Source organism: Hemiscyllium ocellatum, chromosome 32, assembly GCF_020745735.1.
Source record: "Hemiscyllium ocellatum isolate sHemOce1 chromosome 32, sHemOce1.pat.X.cur, whole genome shotgun sequence".
Taxonomy (NCBI): Eukaryota; Metazoa; Chordata; class Chondrichthyes; order Orectolobiformes; family Hemiscylliidae; genus Hemiscyllium; species Hemiscyllium ocellatum.
The window spans coordinates 16,317,243-16,336,839 of record NC_083432.1 but is presented as its reverse complement, the minus strand read 5'-3'; the positions used below and the strand labels follow the sequence as shown (position 1 = coordinate 16,336,839).

General features: G+C 44.2%; 1 protein-coding gene across 9 annotated transcripts in view; it reads right to left on the bottom strand.

Annotated features, from left to right (window-relative positions):
- The window catches only part of svild (supervillin d), a 227,065-nt gene that overhangs the window by 77,802 nt on the left and 129,666 nt on the right, over positions 1–19,597 (bottom strand). For 8 of the 9 annotated variants that reach the window (XM_060848960.1, XM_060848963.1, XM_060848961.1 and 5 more), the window contains 3 exons: positions 19,039–19,083; positions 15,773–15,844; positions 356–503 (listed from right to left, as the gene is read on the bottom strand). In XM_060848960.1, coding sequence (XP_060704943.1) covers positions 356–503; positions 15,773–15,844; positions 19,039–19,083 — 265 coding nt within the window. The remainder of the gene's footprint in view (positions 1–355; positions 504–15,772; positions 15,845–19,038; positions 19,084–19,597) is intronic. The other variant, XM_060848967.1, reaches the window with a different exon arrangement.

The window sequence follows — 19,597 nt, the reverse complement described above, 5'->3', positions numbered from 1 at the left end:
ACCAATCCTTTTAACTTTTATGAAAGCAAAATACCACATGTGCTGGAGATCTGAAATTAAAAAAGGAAATGCTGGAGAAGTTCAGCAGGTCTGGTTACATCCGTTGGGAGAGAAATGGAATTCATGTTTTGAGTCCAAGGTGACTCTTCAGGAACTTGTCAGTTTTCATTCTGATGAAACATTGACCTGAAACATTGACTCTGCTGCTCCATGCTGACTGGCCAGCTGGTTATTTCCAACATTTCCTATTTTTACTTCTATTTTTCATTTTGGATGTGAGAAAAATCTTGTTTGGGGGGTCAAGTATCAGTTTTCTGATCAGGTGCATTCGAAGGTTGTGAAATTCCATTCTGACCTTTCTTTGCCATGCGGGCTGCGACTGTGAACTGGGTGGAGTCGTTGAATGCACCTTTGCCTTTTGTTTTCCACTGTTCCTCGCTCACACTGATCAGCTGCTTTCGTTCCTCCAGAGTCATCTGACCCCCGATCTCCGTTGCTGTTCTCTGGCAGAGAAAAGAATATCTCATAACCATTGTTCTTTCAAACAGAGAATTGTCTGGCATCATAGACGTGAGAAGGCTAGGTCCTTCTGGTGTGTTATACTCACATCAGATTAAGGACTAAACTTCTCAAATTATGGCCTTCAGTCACTAAATATACACCATGACACATAGATGATTTTACCTTTATAAATTTTACAAATATAAATGTAGGATAATATGGTTTCCACTGAATATATTCACCCAAACTACACTGTTTGTATTCATTTACCTTTTACCTGTCTCTCTTGTCACCTCACTAATTGATTTTTTTGGATACTGTAACATTTTGCTAATGTGCAGCCATTCTGGTAGTTAAAGAATGAATCCTGGTGGTGGCAGGGAGCAGTGGAAGGGAGAGGGAGGCACTGGGAAGGGAGTCAGGGGATGGGAAGGAGGTTATTTGAAATTGGAGAACTCAATGTTGGGTCCTCCGGGCTGTAGGCTGCCCAGGCGGAGGATGGGGTGCTGTTCGTCCAATTTTCGCTGTGGTTTGTTTTGCTGAACGAAGCACCTGATGCAGTAAACCAGGTTGGATGAGAGGCAGGTGAACCTCTGTCTCACCTGAAAGGACTGTTTGGGGCCCTGGATGGATGTGAAGGGGCTGGTATACCAGCAGGTTTTCCGGCTGCTGGGAAAGGTAGGATTCATTCCTCCCACTGAGCAACGAGGTCATACCCTCTACCAGCCTTCACTTCTCCCCACCCTACCCCGCGTCCTCTATTATCTGCAGCTTCTTCCACACCCACCCCCAGTCCAGAAGAAGGGTTACAGCCGAAACACTGAATTCTCCACCTCCTGATGTTGTGTGTTCTTCCAGGCTCCTGCCTATTTTGGATTCCAGGATCTGCAGTTTTGTTTTGTTTCTAGTGAAATGTATGGAGTCTTACTTAATGTGGACCCGTGTACTGTGTCCATAACATCTTGTCCATTGTGCACTCAAGCAAAAACCAATAATCTTTCTAATCAATGGGACATCTCAAGTGTTTCCCACACTGTTACACTGTTTTATCATCAAGAGTTACTTCTGTGGGGCCAGTTAGAAATGCCTCTCATGAAGGTTGCATGCCTACTTGTCAATCGTTCTCACACATGCCAATGACAGGTGGTTAAAAATAGAGAGATTTCATGTCAGCTACATGATGGAAAGAAATCAGGGCCTTGAACATCATTATCCAGGCTACAAGAACATGTCTATGTTGTCACATCAAGTTGGACTTCTTGAGGTACAGCTTGGGGCTGATGAGGATCAGATTGGTGCCAACAGTACAGTGTTCAATTCTCATACCTGTTGGGCTGAATTCAAGACCTGCCTCCCTGTCCTACACTTAGTGGAGTTTGTGACTCTGGGGTCAGGTGTGCCTTTGGGCAGGGAACTCAAAAAAAAGCTTAGAAAAAATGTTGTGTAAAGATGACACCTCAAATTCACATTGCATAAATGTATATAGCATTATAAAGATGAGAAGATCCAGATAGCTGTAAGAATAATAGTAGGGGTTTTAACTTTTCAAACATAGACTGGGACTGCCACAATGTTAAGAGTTTGGATGGCGAGGAATTTGTTAAGTGTGTTCAAGAAAATTTTTGTTTTCAAAATGCATCTACTAGAGAAGGAGCAAAGCACGATCTTCTCTGGGGAATAAGGCAGGGCAAGTGACTGAGGTGTTAGTGGGGGAGCACTTTGGGAGCAGTAACCATCATTCTATTAGTTTTAAAATAGTTATGGAAAAGTTATAGCTCTGTACAAAAGTTAAAGTTCTAAATTTGAGCAAGGCCAATTTTAATGGTATCAGACAGAAAGATTCAAAATTAGATTAGATTAGATTACTTACAGTGTGAAAACAGGCCCTTCGGCCCAACAAGTCCACACCGACCCGCCGAAGCGCAACCCACCCATACCCCTACATTTACCCCTTACCTCACACTACAGGCAATTTAGCATGGCCAATTCACCTGACCTGCACATCTTTAGACTGTGGGAGGAAACCAGAGCACCCGGAGGAAACCCACGCAGACACAGGGAGAACGTGCAAACTCCACACAGTCAGTTGCCTGAGGCAGGAATTGAACCCGGGTCTCCGGCGCTGTGAGGCAGCAGTGCTAACCTCCACGGTGGATTGTGGAAGGCTGTTCGCAGGTAAAAGGATGACTGGCAAGTAAAAGTGAGATATTGAGACTTCAGAGACAGTTATGTTCCTGTTGTGTGAAGAACAAGGCTGCTAGGTGTACGGAATACTGGATGATGAGAGATATTAAGGCTCTGGTTAAGCAAAAGGCGGCATATGTCAGGTGGCAACTGCTGGGAGCAAGTGAATCCTTTGAGGGGTATAAAATGAATAGGGGCATACTTAAGAGGGAAATCAGGAGGGCAAAAAGAGGATATGAGATAGCTTTGGCAGGTAAGATTAGGGAGAATTCACAGAGATTCCACAAGTACATTAAGGGCTAAAGAGCAACTAAAGAGAGAACAGGGTCCCATAGATTAATGAGGCTGTCTATGTGTGAAACCACAGGAGATGGGTGAGATACTAAACAAATATTTTCCGTCAGTGTTTACTGTGGAGAAAGGCATGGATGTTAGGGAACTTGGGTAAATCAATAATGATGCCTTGAAAACAGTCCGCGTTACAGAAGAGGAGGAGTTAGAGGTTTTAAAAAGCATAAAGGTAGATAAATTCCTGGGACCTGATCAAGGGTATCCCAGGACATTGTGGAAGCTGGAGAAGAAATTGCGAGGCCGCTAGCAGAGATATTTGTATTGTCTACAGCTCAGGGTGAGGTGCCAGAAGACTGCATTGGTGCTGAGCAGGGGAGTTCGAGGTTGTGCCAGAACATCCAGCAGTGGATGGCAACAGTGAGGGGCATCAGCTGGAGCAGTCGAACAGACACTTTCTGAACAAAGGGGTATTGTTTGGAGGAAGGAGGTTTCATTGGAAGAAGAAGAGGACTGACAAAGCACTTCTTGTGCTGATGTCTACCATAGGCTTCATTCCAGTAAATACCATGAATACTTCCTTATTTAACCTTAGTTTCCCTTGTTGTTTATAATGACCAGATGCTAGATGCGTAAAGAATCCTTGCTTCATGGTCTTTAGACTTCGCATGTATTTAAATCTCAGTTTATGGATGAGCACTAAATATACAAAAGAAATGGAGTCTTCTCATGCCTGAGTCTGCTGTAGTTCCCAGTCAGAGGGCATTCTGTTGCTGACAGGCTATTTACCGTGTGGCTCTGAAACTGTACGTGTAACAATAAATTCTCATGCTGGGAATACCAGAGTTAAGCATACCCACAGGCTCAAGATAGAAACTACAGCCTGAGGGTTACAAAGCTATTTTAATGGTATAATTAGTTCCCAAAAAACCTTAAAGGATGTAGTGGAATCAACTCATAGCAGGATTATTGTTCTCAAAACAGATTTAGCAAGTAGACTTTGGTAGTAAGTTTACCCAGGCTAGCTGTAACCTTACTATTTTAATGTCTAACTCTCTGTTCTGTTCACAACTCTTCAGAACAGACTGGTGTTTGTCAATGCAGGGAGTTTATGCAATCTCTCTGTCACATACACAAGTTTCTGCATGTAGAAGTCATTGGATTATTAACCCAGAGTTTCAGACAAATATTCTGGGAACATAAACAGAAATGGCTGGAAAAACTATCTGGCAGCATTCTGGGTAATCCAAGATGGAGGACGGGAAAACTTTCTGACTGTAAGATCTGCTCCTTTTCTTGAGGTATTTTTAGGCGTTGGAGGTGATTTCCTCGAATTCCAGGAGCAGCAATTACTGTTTTATATGCTGTTGCATTGTTTTGGAACTTTGGAAAATAAAAGTCAAAACAAAGCAGTTTAAAAGGGAGAAGAGCAGACAAAGGAAGCACACGGTGAGGTCATTGCAGGAGTGGGGGGGAGAGAGAGAGAGAGAGAGAGAGAGAGAGAGAGTTTGAATTTGAATTTGAATTTGAATTTGTGTATTGCTGGACATCAGAGTGCATCTGGGAAAATTAACAAACAGTGAAATTCACAACTGATCTTGGAGGAACTGTTGGGCGAAGTTCACAGCACAGAATCAGATAAGTTCATTGTTGTTTTAAGTCTGTCCAAGAGAAAGGCTGCAATTGCTGGTATAATGCATTCTTTCTTGGTTATATGTTTTTGGAGATAAGTCTCTTGATTGAACTTAAAATATAAGCCATAGCTATTAATTTAACCTGGGTCAGTGTTTGTAGAGGAATAAGACAATGTTATTTTCTGCGTCTTTAGATCGTGAAGGAGCAAAAATGGCCTTTGCAGTGATATGTACTTCTTGTCAGATGTGGGCGTTTAAGGGTTACTGCGGATTATATCTGCCATAAATGCTGTTGGATGCGAATCTTATCAGATCGAGTGGATCGGTTAGAGAGACAGATAGAAGCGATGAGGAATTTGCAACAGTATGTGATGGATGGCAGTTATAGGAAGGTGGGAAAGTCTCAGATACATAGATGGATTATCTCCATGAAGGGTAAGAGAGGTAGGCAGCTAGTGCAGGAGTCTTTTGTGGATATACCCATTTCAAATAGGTATACTGTTTTGGAAAATGTAGGGGGTGATGGATTCTCAGGGCTGGCTCTAATGCAATGAGGGGTACGTCAGCTTCCAAGAGATCAATTGTGTTAGGGGATTCTGTAGTCAGGGGTACAGACAGACGTTTCTGTGGCCAGCAGAGAAAAAGCAGAATGGTGTGTTGTTTCCCTGGTGCCAGGATCAAGGATGTCTCAGAGAGGGTGCAGAATGTTCTCACGGGGGAGAGAGGTCAGCAGGAGGTCATTGTCCACATTGGAACCAACAACATAGGAAGGGAAAAGGTTGAGACTCTGAAGGGAGATAACAGAGAGTTAGGCAGAAATTTAAAAAGGAGGTCCTCAAGGGAAGTAATATCTGGATTACTCCCAGTGCTACGGGCTAGTGAGGGCAGGAATAGAAGGATAGAGCAGATGAATGCATGGCTGAGGAGCTGGTGTATGGGAGAAGGATTCACATTTTTGGATCATTGGAATCTCTTTTGGGGTAGATGTGACCTGTACAAGAAGGACGGATTGCACCTAAATTGGAAGGGGACTAATATACTGGCAGGGAAATTTGCAAGAACTGCTTGTGAGGATTTAAACTAGTAAGGTGGGAGTCAAAGAGTCAGGGCAGGCAGGGACAAAGTAGGACTAATAAATTAAACTGCCATTTATTTCAATGCAAGGGGCCTAACAGGAAGGCAGATGAACTCAGGGCATGGTTAGGAACATGGGACTGGGATATCATAGCAATTACGGAAACATGGCTCAGGGATGGGCAGGACTGGCAGCTTAATGTTCCAGGATACAAATGCGACAGGAAGGATAGAAAGGGAGGCAAGAGAGGAGGGGGAGTGGCATTTTTGATAAGGGACAGCATTACAGCTGTGCTGAGGGAGAATATTCCTGGAAATACATCCAGGGAAGTTATTTGTGTGGAACTGAGAAATAAGAAAGGGATGATCACCTTATTGGGATTGTATTATAGACCCCCCAGTAGTCAGAGGGAAATTGAGAAACAAACGTGTAAGGAGATCTCAGCTATCTGTAAGAATAATAGGGTAGTTATGGTAGGGGATTTTAACTTTCTAAACATCGACTGGGACTGCCATAGTATTAAAGGTTTAGATGGAGAGGAATTTCTTAAGTGTGTACAAGAGAATTTTCTGATTCAGTATGTGGATGTATCTACTAGAGAAGGTGCAAAACTTGACCTCGTCTTGGGAAATAAGGCAGGGCAGGTGACTGAGGTGTCAGTGGGGGTGCACTTTGGGGCCAGCGACCATAATTCTATTCGTTTTAAAATAGTGATGGAAAAGGATAGACCAGATCTAAAAATTGAAGTTCTAATTGGAGAAAGGCCAATTTTGACAGTATTAGGCAAAAACTTTTGAAAGCTGATTGGAGGCAGATGTTCGCAGGTAAAGGGATGGCTGGAAAATGTGAAGCCTTCAGAAATGAGATAACAAGAATTCAGAGAAAGTATATTCCTGTCATGGTGAAAGGGAAGGTTCATAGGTATAGGGAATGCTGGATGACTAAAGAAATTGAGGGTTTGGTTAAGAGAAAGAAGGAAGTATATGTCAGGTACAGACAGGATAGATAGAGTGAATCCTTAGAAGAGTATAAAGGAAGTAGGAGTATACTTAAGAGGGAAATCAGGAGGGCAAAAAGGGGACATGAGAGAGCTTTGGCAAATAGAATTAAGGAGAATCTAAAGGGTTTTTACAAATACATTAAGGACAAAAGAGTAACTAGGGAGGGAATAGGGCCCCTCAAAGACCAGCAAGATGGCCTTTGTTTGGAGCCGCAGAAAATGGGGGAGATGTTAAAGAATATTTTGCATCAGTATTTACTGTGGAAAAGGATATGGAAGATATAGACTGTAGGGAAATAGATGGTGACATCTTGCAAAATGTCCACATTACAGAGGAGGAAGTGCTGGATGTCTTGAAACGGTTAAAGGTGGATAAATTCCCAGGACCTGATTAGGTGTACCCAAGAACTCTGTGGGAAGCTAGAGAAGTGATTGCTGGGATACAGAACTTGCTCAATGGTAGAAGACAGAGGGTGGTGGTGGAAGGTTGTTTTTCAGACTGGAGGCCTGTGACCAGTGGAGAGCCACAAGGATTGATGCTCGGTCCTCTACTTTATGTCACTTACATTTTTTTTGGATGCGAGCATAAGAGGTACAGTTAGTAAGTTTGCAGATGACACCAAAATTGGAGGTGTAGTGGACAGCGAAGAGGGTTAGCTCAGATTACAACAGGCTCTGGACCAGATGGGCCAATGGGCTGAGAAGTGGCAGATGGAGTTTAATTCAGGTAAATGCGAGGTGCTGTATTTTGGGAAAGCAAATCTTAGCAGGACTTATACACTTAATGGGAAATTCCTAAGGAATGTTGCTGAACACCTTGGAGTGCAGGTTCATAGTTCCTTGAAAGTGGAGTCACAGGTAGGTAGGATAGTGAAGAAGACATTTGGTATACTTTCCTTTATTGGTCAGAGTATTGAGTACAGGAGTTGGGAGGTCATGTTGCGGCTGTACAGGACATTGGTTAGGCCAATGTTAGAATATTGCGTGCAATTCTGGTCTCCTTCCTATTGGAAAAATGTTGTGAAACTTGAAAGGGTTCAGAAAAGATTTACAAGGATGTTGCCAGGGTTGGAGGATCTGAGCTGGGGCTGTTTTCCCTGGACCGTCGGAGGCTGATGGGTGACCTTATAATGGTTTACAAAATTATGAGGGGCATGGATAGGATAAATAGACAAAGTTTTTCCCCTCGGGCCAAGGAGTCCAGAACTAGAAGGCATAGGTTTAGGGTGAGAGGGGAAAGATATAAAAGAGACCTAAGGGGCAACATTTTCATGCAGAGATGTATGGAATAAGCTGCCAGAGGATGTGATGGAGGTTGGTACAACTGCAACATTTAAGAGGCATTTGGATGGGTATATGAATAGGAAGGGTTTGGAGGGATATGGGCCGGGTACTGGCAGGTGGGACTAGATTGGGTTGGGATATCTGGACGGCATGGACGGGTTGGACCGAAGGGTCTGTTTCCATGCTGTACATCTCTATGACTCTATGACTCTATCTATCGAAAGAAAACAGAGTCAATATTTCAGGTCCAATGACCTTTCTTCAGACCTGCTCTGCATATATGGGCGTGAATCCCATCAAGGTAGGTGGTAAAATTTAAATTCAGAAAATAAATACAGAATTTTTTAAAAAGTGCTATTTATTGGGGATCATGTAGCCACTGCCAATTGTCATAAAAACCCAGCAATGCCCTTTACGAAGGCCAACCTGCCATCCTTTAGTGATCAGGCCTACATGACTTGAACCCACAGCGATGTAGCTGAATCTTAACTGCCCCCTGAAGTGGCCAAGCAGATACTCAGTTATATCAAAACCACTACATATTCTAAAGAAAGGATTGAAACAGGGTAGACCAGCAAGCATTAACCTAGGCATCACAAGCAAGAATGGCAAATATAGCCTCATCGACACTGCAAAAGTCCGCCTTTCAAATATTTAGGGGCTTGTGTCAAAATGGAAAGAGCTGTCCCACATAATATTCAAACAACAAACTCATACAATAATACTCTAGGAGTCATACCTTAAAATGTCTCAGAAAACGGCACCACTATCCATGGGCATGTCTTGTCTCACAGCAGGACATACCCAGCTGAGGTGGCAGCATAGTGGTAGGCAATTGAGGGAATTGCTCTGGGAGTCCTCACCATCAACTCCAGACCCCCATGGAATCTGTTCTGGGCAACAGGTCATGCATGGGCAAAGAAACTTTGTGCTGCTTACTACCGGCGCAACCCTTTTAGCTGCTGAATCAGTTCACATTGAGTATCACTTGGAGAAAGCATTGAGGATAGCAAGGATGTCAGTGTCCATTGCCAGAGAAGCTTGACAGTAACAGTACTGACCACGCTTGTTGATTCCCAAAGGCACTAACTGCTAGACTTGGTCTATGGCAATTGTAAGAGAAGCAACAGAAAGGAAAAACGTACTTGAACTCATCCTTGCCAATCTACTTGACGTCTATCCATGACTGTATTGGTAGGAGTGACCATAGCAAAATCCTTGTGAGACAAAGGCCTGACTTCACAGTGCGGAAACCCTTCACTCTTTTGTGTGGTCATACCAGAGTGCTCAATGGGACAGACTCTAAGTGTCCTCAAGAAGTCACATTGGACTTGAAGCATCAACTCAGTTTCTCTCTCCACAGATACTGCCAGACCTGCTGAGTTTCTCCAGTACTTTGTTCTTATTTCAGACTCCAGGCTATGCTGCGGGCCATCAGCAGCGGCGAAATTGTAGTTATCCACAATCTATTACTTAGTGGCCCGGCAGATCCCTCAATTAATCATTACCTTCAAACCAGGAGATCAACTCTGAACAATGAAGAGTGCAGGAGAGCATGCCAGGAGCAACACTAGGCTACGTGCATGCCAAACAGTGGAAGAAGCATCCAATAGACAGCATAATCAAAGGATCACTTCAAAGCTCTGCAATTTTGCCACATGAATGGTGATGGGCAATTAAACAACTAACAAGAGGAGGAGGTCCCACAAATACCCCCACCCTCAATGCTGGTGAGCCAAGCACATTGGTACAATAGATAAGGCAGAAGCATTTGCACTAACATCAGCTAAAAATGCTTTGTGGTTAATTCATCACAGCCTTCTCTGCAGTTGCTAGCTTTTGACCAATTTGATTCACTCTATGAGCTATCCAATAACAGGTGAAGGATAATGTAAAGCCTGACAACATTCCGGCAACACTTCTAAAATCTTATGCTCCCGAATTAGTCAAGCTCTCAGTCAAATTCTTCCAGTACAGCTGCAACACTGGCATCAACCCAACAATATGGAAAACGTTTGAGATATGTCCTGTCCACAATAAGCAGGTCAAATCCATTCTAGCCAATTACCCCCTATCGGTCTATTCTTGATCACCAGCAAAGTAATAGTAGAGGTTGTCAACAGAAGTACTTGCTCAGCAATGATTCTGCCAGGGTCACTCAGCTCCTGACTGCAATATAACCTCTGTTGTTTTAGATTAGGTTAGATTACTTACAGTGTGGAAACAGGCCTTTCGGCCCAACAAGTCCACACCGACCCGCCGAAGCGCAACCCACCCATACCCCTACATTTACCCCTTACCTAACACTACGGGCAATTTAGCATGGCCAATTCACCTGACCTGCACATCTTTGGACTGTGGCAGGAAACCGGAGCACCCGGAGGAAACCCACGCAGACACGGGGAGAACGTGCAAACTCCACACAGCCAGTCACCTGAGTCGGGAGTTGAACCCAGGTCTCGGGTGTTGTGAGGCAGCAGTGCTAACCACTGTGCCACCGTGCCGCCCACATTCCCTACTGTTCCCTTCGGCCCAACAAGTCCACACCAACCTTCTGAAGAGTAACCCACCCAGACCCATTTACTAATGCACCCGACACTATGGGCAATTGAGCACGGCCAATTCACCTGACCTGCGGGAGGAAATCCATGCAGACACAGTGAGAATGTGTAAACTCCACACAGACAGTCGCCTGAGACTGGAACCGAACCTGGGTCCCTGGTGCTGTGAGGCAGCAGTGCTAGCCACTGAGCCACTGTGCCACCCTAACATAAAAAGAACTGAATATTAGAGATGAGGTGAGAATGGCTGCCTTTGACATCAAGGCAGCTTTTTGACTGTAAGTGGTATCAAGCTGCTGTAGTAAAACTGGAGTCAATGGGAATCTGGGGAAAGAAAGATCTTCACTGGCACAAGGATGATGATTGTGGTTGTTGCAAGTAAATCATCTCAACTCCTAGACATGGTTCAGGACATGCCTGAGCTGCAATTAGTATTATTGGAGCTGCATCCATCCAAGCAAATGGCAAGTGTTCTATCACACGCCTAACTTGTATCTCATAGATGGTGTACAGGCTTTGGGGAGACAGAGATGAATTATTCACCACTGAAATCCCAGTCTTCTGCCTGCACTTGTAGTCAGAGTATTTATATGGCTGGTCCCAGTTCAGTTTCCGACCAATAGTAATCTACAGGATATTTATAGTGGAGGATTCGGCAGTGGTAACGCCATTGAATGTCAAGAGGCAATAGTTAGATTCTTTCTTGTTGGAAATGGTCATTACCTGCATTGAGAAGGGGGAGCTAAAATATTTCCATTTCTCAACCCAAGCTAGATATCATTCAGGTCTTGTTATATTTGGACATAGACTGCCTCATTATCTGAGGAGTCACAAATTATGCTGAACATTGTACAATCATCAGTGAACATCCTAAATTCTGACCTTATGATGGAGGGAAGGGCATTGATGAAGCAGCTGATGCCTTGGCTAATCAGAAAGGAGTTTAGATTAGAGTGGTGCTGGAAAAGCACAGCATTTCAGGTAGCGTCCGAGGAGCAGTAAAATCAACGTTTCGGGCAAAAGCCGTTCATCACGAATACAGGCAAACAGCCTGAAGGATGGAGAGATAAATTAGAGGAGGGTGGGGGTGGGGAGAAAGTAGCATAGAGTACAATAGGTGAATGGTGGAGGGGATGAAGGTGAGAGGTCGGTGGGGGAGGGTGGAGTGGATAGGTGGAAAAGAAGATAGGCAGGTAGGACAAGTCATGGGGACAGTGCTGAGCTGAAAGTTTGGAACTAGGGTGAGGTGGGGGAAGGGGAAATGAGGAAACTGTTGAAATCCACATTGATACCCTGGGGTTGAAGTGTTCCGAGGCGGAAGATGAGACGTTCTTCCTCCAGGCGTCTGGTGGTGACGAAGCGGAGGTGAAGGAGGCCCAGGACCTCCATGTCCTCGGTAGAGTGGGAGGGGGAGTTGAAATTTTGGGCCACAGGGCGGTGTGGTTGATTGGTGCGGGTGTCTCTGAGATGTACCCTAAAGCGCTCTGCTAGGAGGCGCCCAGTCTCCCCAATGTAGAGGAGACCACATTGGGAGCAACGGATACAATAAATGATATTGGTGGATGTGCAGGGAAAACTTTGATGGATGTGGAAGGCTCCTTTAGGGCCTTGGATGGAGGTGAGGGAGGAGGTGTGGGTGCAGGTTTTGCAATTCCTGCGGTGGCAGGGGAAGGTGCCAGGATGGGAGGGTGGGTTGTAGGGGGGCTTGGACCTGACCAGGTAGTCACAGAGGGAACGGTCTTTGCGGAAGGCAGAAAGGGGTGAGGAGGGAAATATATCCCTGGCGGTGGGGTCTGTTTGGAGGTGGCGGAAATGTCGGCAGATGATTTGGTTTATGCTAAGATTGGTAGGGTGGAAGGTGAGCACCAGGGGGTTCTGTCCTTGTTACGATTGGAGGGGTGGGGTCTGAAAGGAGTTGCCAACCAAACTTCTCCAATGGTGTACCTTATTGTGATTGTTTGAAATTTGGCATTTTTGTGTTTGTCCTAGTGGGTTCAAGGTGAAAAGATTCAGCAAGATGTCACTCTTTCCAGCAATTTTAAGATTATGTACTATGTTTCTTGATTTGCCCACTAGAGGAATTTCTCAGTAATCTGCCCTGCCAAATCCTATTCAACAGCTCAACCAGATCACCCACAATCTCCTATTCTGCACACACATCTGTGTATCTACCTCACACACAAGCAGACAATTGGATACCAGGGAGTGATTATAAGGCGATGTGGTGTAATTTTTGAGTAAACCTCCAGGTGGGAGATTTTGAATCACTTGGAAGGCACATTGCAAAACAATGTGCCTTACTTACAGATCAAATTTACGTATTGCAGGACAGAGCAGCAATGCAAAGTCCAATAATCACCATCATAATGCAAATGCAGGGTGTCAAGTTTCAATGTTGTGAACTGTACTTTTCCAACGTTTTGATTAGATTGCAGTCCTTTTAGGCAGAGGTATATGTAAGGCAGTAATGCAGAGACCTCAAGCAGTGGTCTGAGAGGGACAGGCTCAAATCCCAAAAGGGCAACTGGTGACATTTTAATTCAGTTAATAGTAATGTGCTGTTGAAAGGTAGTATCAATGACACTGGCCAAGAAAACATTCTTGATCGTTGTAAAAACCTATCTGATTCTTCAATGTCCCTGAGGGAATCAAACATTACCTGCTGTGGTCCACATGTAACTCCAGACCGACAGCAATGTGGTTGACTCTTAACTGCTCCCAAGGATGAACAACAAATACTACAGACCTTGCCAGCAATGCACACATTCCATTAACAAATAATGTAAAAAGATTTCTGAGGGAATGTTACTAATTGCCGATGCCTGTTCTCCTGTTATTAATGATATGTATCCCCATGGCAGGTTCTCTGGTGAATCAAGGTGGCACAATGGCTCAGTGGTTAGCACTACTGCCTCACAGTGCCAGGGAACACCGGGTTCAATTCCAGCCTTGGGAGTTCCAACCGTCTGTGTGGAGTTTGCACATTCTCCCCCTGTCTGCATGGGTTTCTTCTTACAATTCAATCCAAAGATATGCTGGCCATGCTAAATTGCCCTTAGTGTTCAGGGGTGTGTAGGCTAGGTGTATTAGTCAGGGGTAAATGGAAGGTAGGGGAATGGGTCTAGGTGGGTTACTCTTCGGAGAGTCGGTGTGGACTTGTTGGGCCAAATGGCCTATTTCCACAGAGATTCTAATCAATGTTGGCACAACTGAGGCTCTTGGCACTCTGTAATAGCAAAAACACCGCCACATTTTCCGCCTTGCCAAACTGAATTATTTCCAGCAGGGGGTAGAGTAGTACAGTGACACCAGACAGAACTGATTGGACACTACATACTCTGGAACACCCTGAACGCAGGGTCACCTACATGCAGAATGGAGGACACTGCATGCTTGTGCTCAGGAATAAATCTCGAGGATTTTACAAATTATACTTTATTCTCAGTCTTATAAAGTTATAGAGTCCTATAGCACGGAGATAGACCCTTCAGCCCAAACTGGTCCATGCCGACCAAATTGTCCATCTTCACTAACCCTATTTCCCTGCACTTGGCCCATATCCTTCTAAATTTTTCCTATCCATGTATTTATCCAAATGCCTTTTTAAATATTGTTAATGTACCCGCTTCAACCACTTCCACTGGCAGCTCATTCCATATGCGTACCCCCTTCTGTGTAAAAAAAAAGTTGCCCCTCAGATTCCCTTTTATTTTTCCCTCACTAACCTTAAACTGATGCCCTCTAGTCCTCGATTCCCCAACCCTGGGAAAAAGACTGAGTGCATTCACCCTATCCATGCATCCCTTGATCTTATACACTTCCGTAAGATTTCCCCTCAGTCTCCTATGCTCTTTAAAAAAAAAGGTCCTAGCTTGTCCAAACTCTCCCCTATAACTCAGACGTTTGAGTACTGGCAGCATCATTATAAATTTCTTTGCAGTCTTTCCAGTTTAATAACATCCTTCCTATAGCAAGGTGACCAAAACTGAACACAACACTCCAAGTGCGACCTCACCAACATTCTGTAAAACAGCAACATAACTTCCCAACATCTATACTCAATGCCCTAAGTGACAAAGGCCAGTGTGCCAAAAGCCGCCTTCACTGCCCTGTCTACCTGTGACTCCGCTTTCAGAGAACTGTGAGCCCCTGCACTCCAAGGTCCCTCTATTCCATTACACTCCCTAAGGCCTTACCATTCACCATGAAACTGCTACCTTGATTTGACTTCCCAAAATGCAAAACCTCACACTTATCTGTATTAAACTCCATTGACCATTTCTCAGCCTACTTCCCAAGCTAATCAAGGTCCTGCTGCAATTTCTGATCATCTTCCTCACTGTCTATTTTAGTGTCATCTGCAAACTTACTAATCATGATTTGTACATTCTCATCCAAATCAGTGATATAAATAACACACAGCAATGGGCCCAGCACCGTCCCCTGAGGTACACCACTAGTCACAGGCCTCCAGTCCGACAAGCATCCTTCCACTATTACCCTCTGTTTTCTACCATCAAGCCAATTGTATATCCAACTAGCCAGCTCCTCCTGGATTCCATGCGATCTAACCTTCCAGAGCAGCCTACCATGTGGAACCTTATGAAAGGTCTTACTGACATCCATATAGACTACATCGACTGCCCTACCTTCATCAACCTTCCTGGTCATTTCATCAAAGAACTCTAACAAATTTGTGAGGCATGATCTCCCATGCACAAAGCCATGCTGACTATTCCTAATCAAACCCGGTCTTTCCAAATACATGTATATCTTATCCCTCAGAATCTTCTCAAGTAAGTTACCCATCATAGATGTTAGGCTTACTGGTCTATAGTTCCCAGGTTTTTCTTTGCAGCCCTTCTTGGATAAGGGCACAACATTCGCTATCCTCCAGACTTCAGGGATCTCAACCACGGCTAACAATGATGTTAAAATATCAGCCAGCAATTTCTTCTCTAGCCTCTTGCAGTGTCCTTCAACATATTTGTTCAGGGCCAGGAGATTTATCACCTCCATACATTCTAATCCACCCAACACCTTCTCTACTGTGACATGGACTGTCCCCAAGATATCACCACTATCTTCCCCACGTTCCCAAGTCGTCAGGTCTTTCTCCATAGGGAATTGTAAAAGGAGGCTGTCTGGGGAACAGATTATACAGGTAAAGGGGAGGGGGTTATTCCTAGATATCCATTGTTCTCTATACACTCAAACCAAACACAGGAAATAGATAAACTGTCACCTTTCGTCTCCACAGACACTCAGGGCCACTCTGACTGAACGTCGCTTCTCTGAGCTTGTGAGAAAATGCTTCCTTCAGGAAGAGAGAGAAAGAGACAGAAGAATGATAAAGAAAAACTGAAAGTAGATGTGAAAAATGCATTAGCTCAATTGTAACTTTGTGACTGGTCCACTGACAGAGTAAACCTTGGGCCAGATCGGAAACACACAGCCACGGTTAGTGCTGAGATGTCACTCAGCAGCATGCGTTGAGTATCTCAGCTTATACATTAACAGGCATGAATGATGGATAGGGAAGGAGCTCACCTGGTTATACATGATGTACTGGCATGGTCTATTAGCAGGGGGATAGATAGAGGAATAGACTGGGTCCTACAGGTGCCAGAAGAGACAGAATGGAGAAAGGTTAGAACAGGATATGACAGGGCAGCCAGGGACAAGTGCAAAGCCAACACAAATACACAATCCCTTAATTTATTTAAATAATAGAAGGAGCTTGTCTCAAAATCCATTTATGCAGCAGTATCCAAGCAACATCTTGTATGATCTCAGAAATTAAACGTAAAAGTAAGGCAATGAATAGTTAAAGGTGGAAAACCAAAGTTTGAATCACTAGGGTTACTGGATCACCACTACTAATACTAATTACAGATGAAAGCAAGATTATGTCACTCTGCAGAAAATATCTTGTAAATAAAATTACACTATAAAGGATTCTAGCCAATGACCAACTTCCCAGGGTGTTGGGCAGCTGTTATTCCTATTGTTAAACCATGAGATGAAACGCAGGAGCATCAATAGTTGTGATGTCCTCGTGGTATTATTGCAAAACTATTAATCTGGAAATTCAGCTAATGTTGTGCGGACCTGGGTTCAAATCCTGCCATAGCAGATGGTAGAAAGAATTCAATAAAGAATCTGAAATTAAGGGTCAACTGATGACTATGAAATGATTGTTGGGGGAAGAATCCATCTGGGCCGCTAATGTACAGGAACAGGAGCTGCTGGTTTCAGTGGGGAGTCAGTAACAGGAGCTATTGGTCTCAGTAAGGAATCAGTAACAAGAGCTGCTGGTCTCAGTAGGGAATCAGTATCAGAAGCTGCTGGTCTCAGTTGGGAGTCATTCACAGGAGCTGTTGGTCTCAATGGGGAATGAGTAACAGGAGCTGCCGCTCTCAGTGGGGAATCAGTAACAGGAGCTGCTGGACTCAATGGGCTGTGACTGGCAGGAGCTGCTGGTTTCACTGGGGAATCAGTAACAGGAGCTGCTGGTCTCAATGGGGAGTCACTGACAGGAGCAGCTGGTCTCAGTGGTGAATCAATCACAGAAGGTGCTGGTCTCAGTGGGGAGTCAATAACAGGAGCTGCTGGTCTCAGTGGGGAATATGTAACAGAAGGTACTGGTCTCATTGGGGAGTCAGTAACAGGAGCTGCTAGTCTCAGTGGGGAGTCAGTAACAGGAGCTGCTGGTCTCAGTGGGGAATCAGTAACAAGAGCTGCTGGTTTCAGGGGGGAGTCACTGACCGGATCTAGTGGTTTTCACAGGGAGTTAGTAAAAGAAGCTGCTGTATCAGGCAAGCTCTTCAGGGCAGGAAACCTGTCATCCTGACCTGATCAGGCCTACAAGTGACTCCAGACCCTCAGCAATGAAGCTGACTCTTTCATGCTCTCTGAGCAATTAGAGATGGGCAATAAATGGCCAAAGAAGCTCACATCCCATGATTGAATTTAAACAAAAAACCTTTCACCTTTGACTTTCCATCCCGTCCCGCAGGATTTCTTCCCTAATTCTCCTGAAGGTGTTGCCTGTCAAAGAGCTACAGTTCCACAGATTTAAAGTTAAGCAATAACAAAAACAATCCCACAGAAGTGTACTCCAGCAGCTTTTAACTTTTTCCAGTGACTCCTTTAACATATCCCCTGTTACCTGCATAGTATATGGTTGTTTGGGAAAAATAGGTAAATAAATTAAAGGATAAGATTTGGTTTCATTGGGACAATGAAGAGTGATTCTCAGCAGAGATGGAATGATATGAAATGATCAGAAACTAACTAACCATGCAGCTATTTATTTTAAAAACGCAGTCAAACTAGTTCTGGAGTATATGCAGCATGATGGGTGAGAATTGAAATGAAAGGTCCAAGGAATGCATTCATGTGAAGTTAGTCTTTAAACTGTGAAGTAAATGTTTCAGCCCATGTGTCAGCTTGTTAGTGCTCCACAAGTAGACACAATTTTGTTTCCATTGGAACTGCAGGCAGTCACTATTGATTAGATTAGGTTCCCTACAGTGGGGGAACAGGCCCTTCAGCCCAACAAGTCCACACCGACCCTCCGAAGAGCAACCCATCCAGACCCATTCCCCTACGACTAATGCACCTAATACTACGGGCAATTTGGCATAGTTAATTCACCTGACCCGCACATCTTTGGATGGTGGGAGGAAACCCACGCAGACACAGAGAGAGTGTGCAAACTCCACACAGGCAGTTGCCCGAGGCAGGAATTGAACCTGGGTCCCTAGCTCTGTGAGGTAGCAGTGCTAACCACTGAGCCACCGTGCCAATCCAAGTAGATCAGCTGAAAGATGAGATGCAGAGCATTGGGACTATAGGGTACAAACCACACAGTTCTGTCTTCCCAGTGTTGGGTGCAGACTTTGCAAAACTCGGAGACTCAGATTTACTTAATTCACTCTTTGTTCTTTCAAGAAGTTGTACATCTCACATTTAACTGCCATTAAATTGGATCAGGAGTTAGTTGAAGCGATGGTGAATTTTATTTTACAAGCTGTACTGAGATTTTGAAGTTTGCTTCGGATTTTGCTGTGTACAACTGTAGTGTCCCTTGGGTGGTGAGTCTGTTTGAACTCCAGCTGCAGGCTTCATTCCTTGTAACCGAAACGACAGGTTTGTTTGTTTATGTACTTGTTCCTATGCAGTAACCAGCAAGAGAACACCAGTCAGGTTGAGGGAAATACCAACCACGGGTAATGTAAGGAGTAATGCACACCAAAAATAAATCAATGCTTGAAATTCCAAGATTGGCAGGGAGACCAATCCTGCCTGTTCCTGTAACTCACAGTTTCAGGGAGGGGAGTTCCATACATGATATGCGATGTTTAGTGGCAGAGGGGTTATGATGGGCTTGACCAACCGAAAAGCATTTTCCTCAGTCATGCAACATACTTTATTCCTGGTTTACATGGTGTCATTTTGTTCCCCTCCCCCACCCCCCATGGCCTTATCTTTGACTTGTGCTCTTACCCAGTACTGAGGCTGCTCTGCATCACTCAGATACCCATCTTCTCCCTATATTCAGGATGAAAAGGAAAAAAAGATAGAGGCAGAGACATATCGAAAGGAAAGAGTTCTCAGATGAGGTAGTGAACATATACATCAAATTAGCGAAGCATGCTGGATATTGAGACAGATTTGGGGGAAGGGTGGATACAATGGGAGCTAAGGATGAAGGAAGTAAGTTTTCTCTTGGCCTGGCTTTCAGCTGAATTCCTTAACTGGTAAATCAGTCTTCAAATGTTCTCAGTTGCTGAGGGATCAGAACTGAGTCTACTAATATTATACAGGTGGAAAAGGACTCCGGGATGTTTGCAACATTCCTTTCAGAAACAGTGAGAATAAATGACCCTCGATTTCTTTTCACAATTGTACCACAAACATCACTGGAACAGAATGTAGCCTCAGGTGAATAGCAAGCCACAGAATAATTAAAAGGAGGAGCATTTATACGACCTCAAGATGTCCCAAGCACTTTGCATTCAATCACATGTTTGTGAAATTGTCATGCAGGAGTCAATGGCAACAT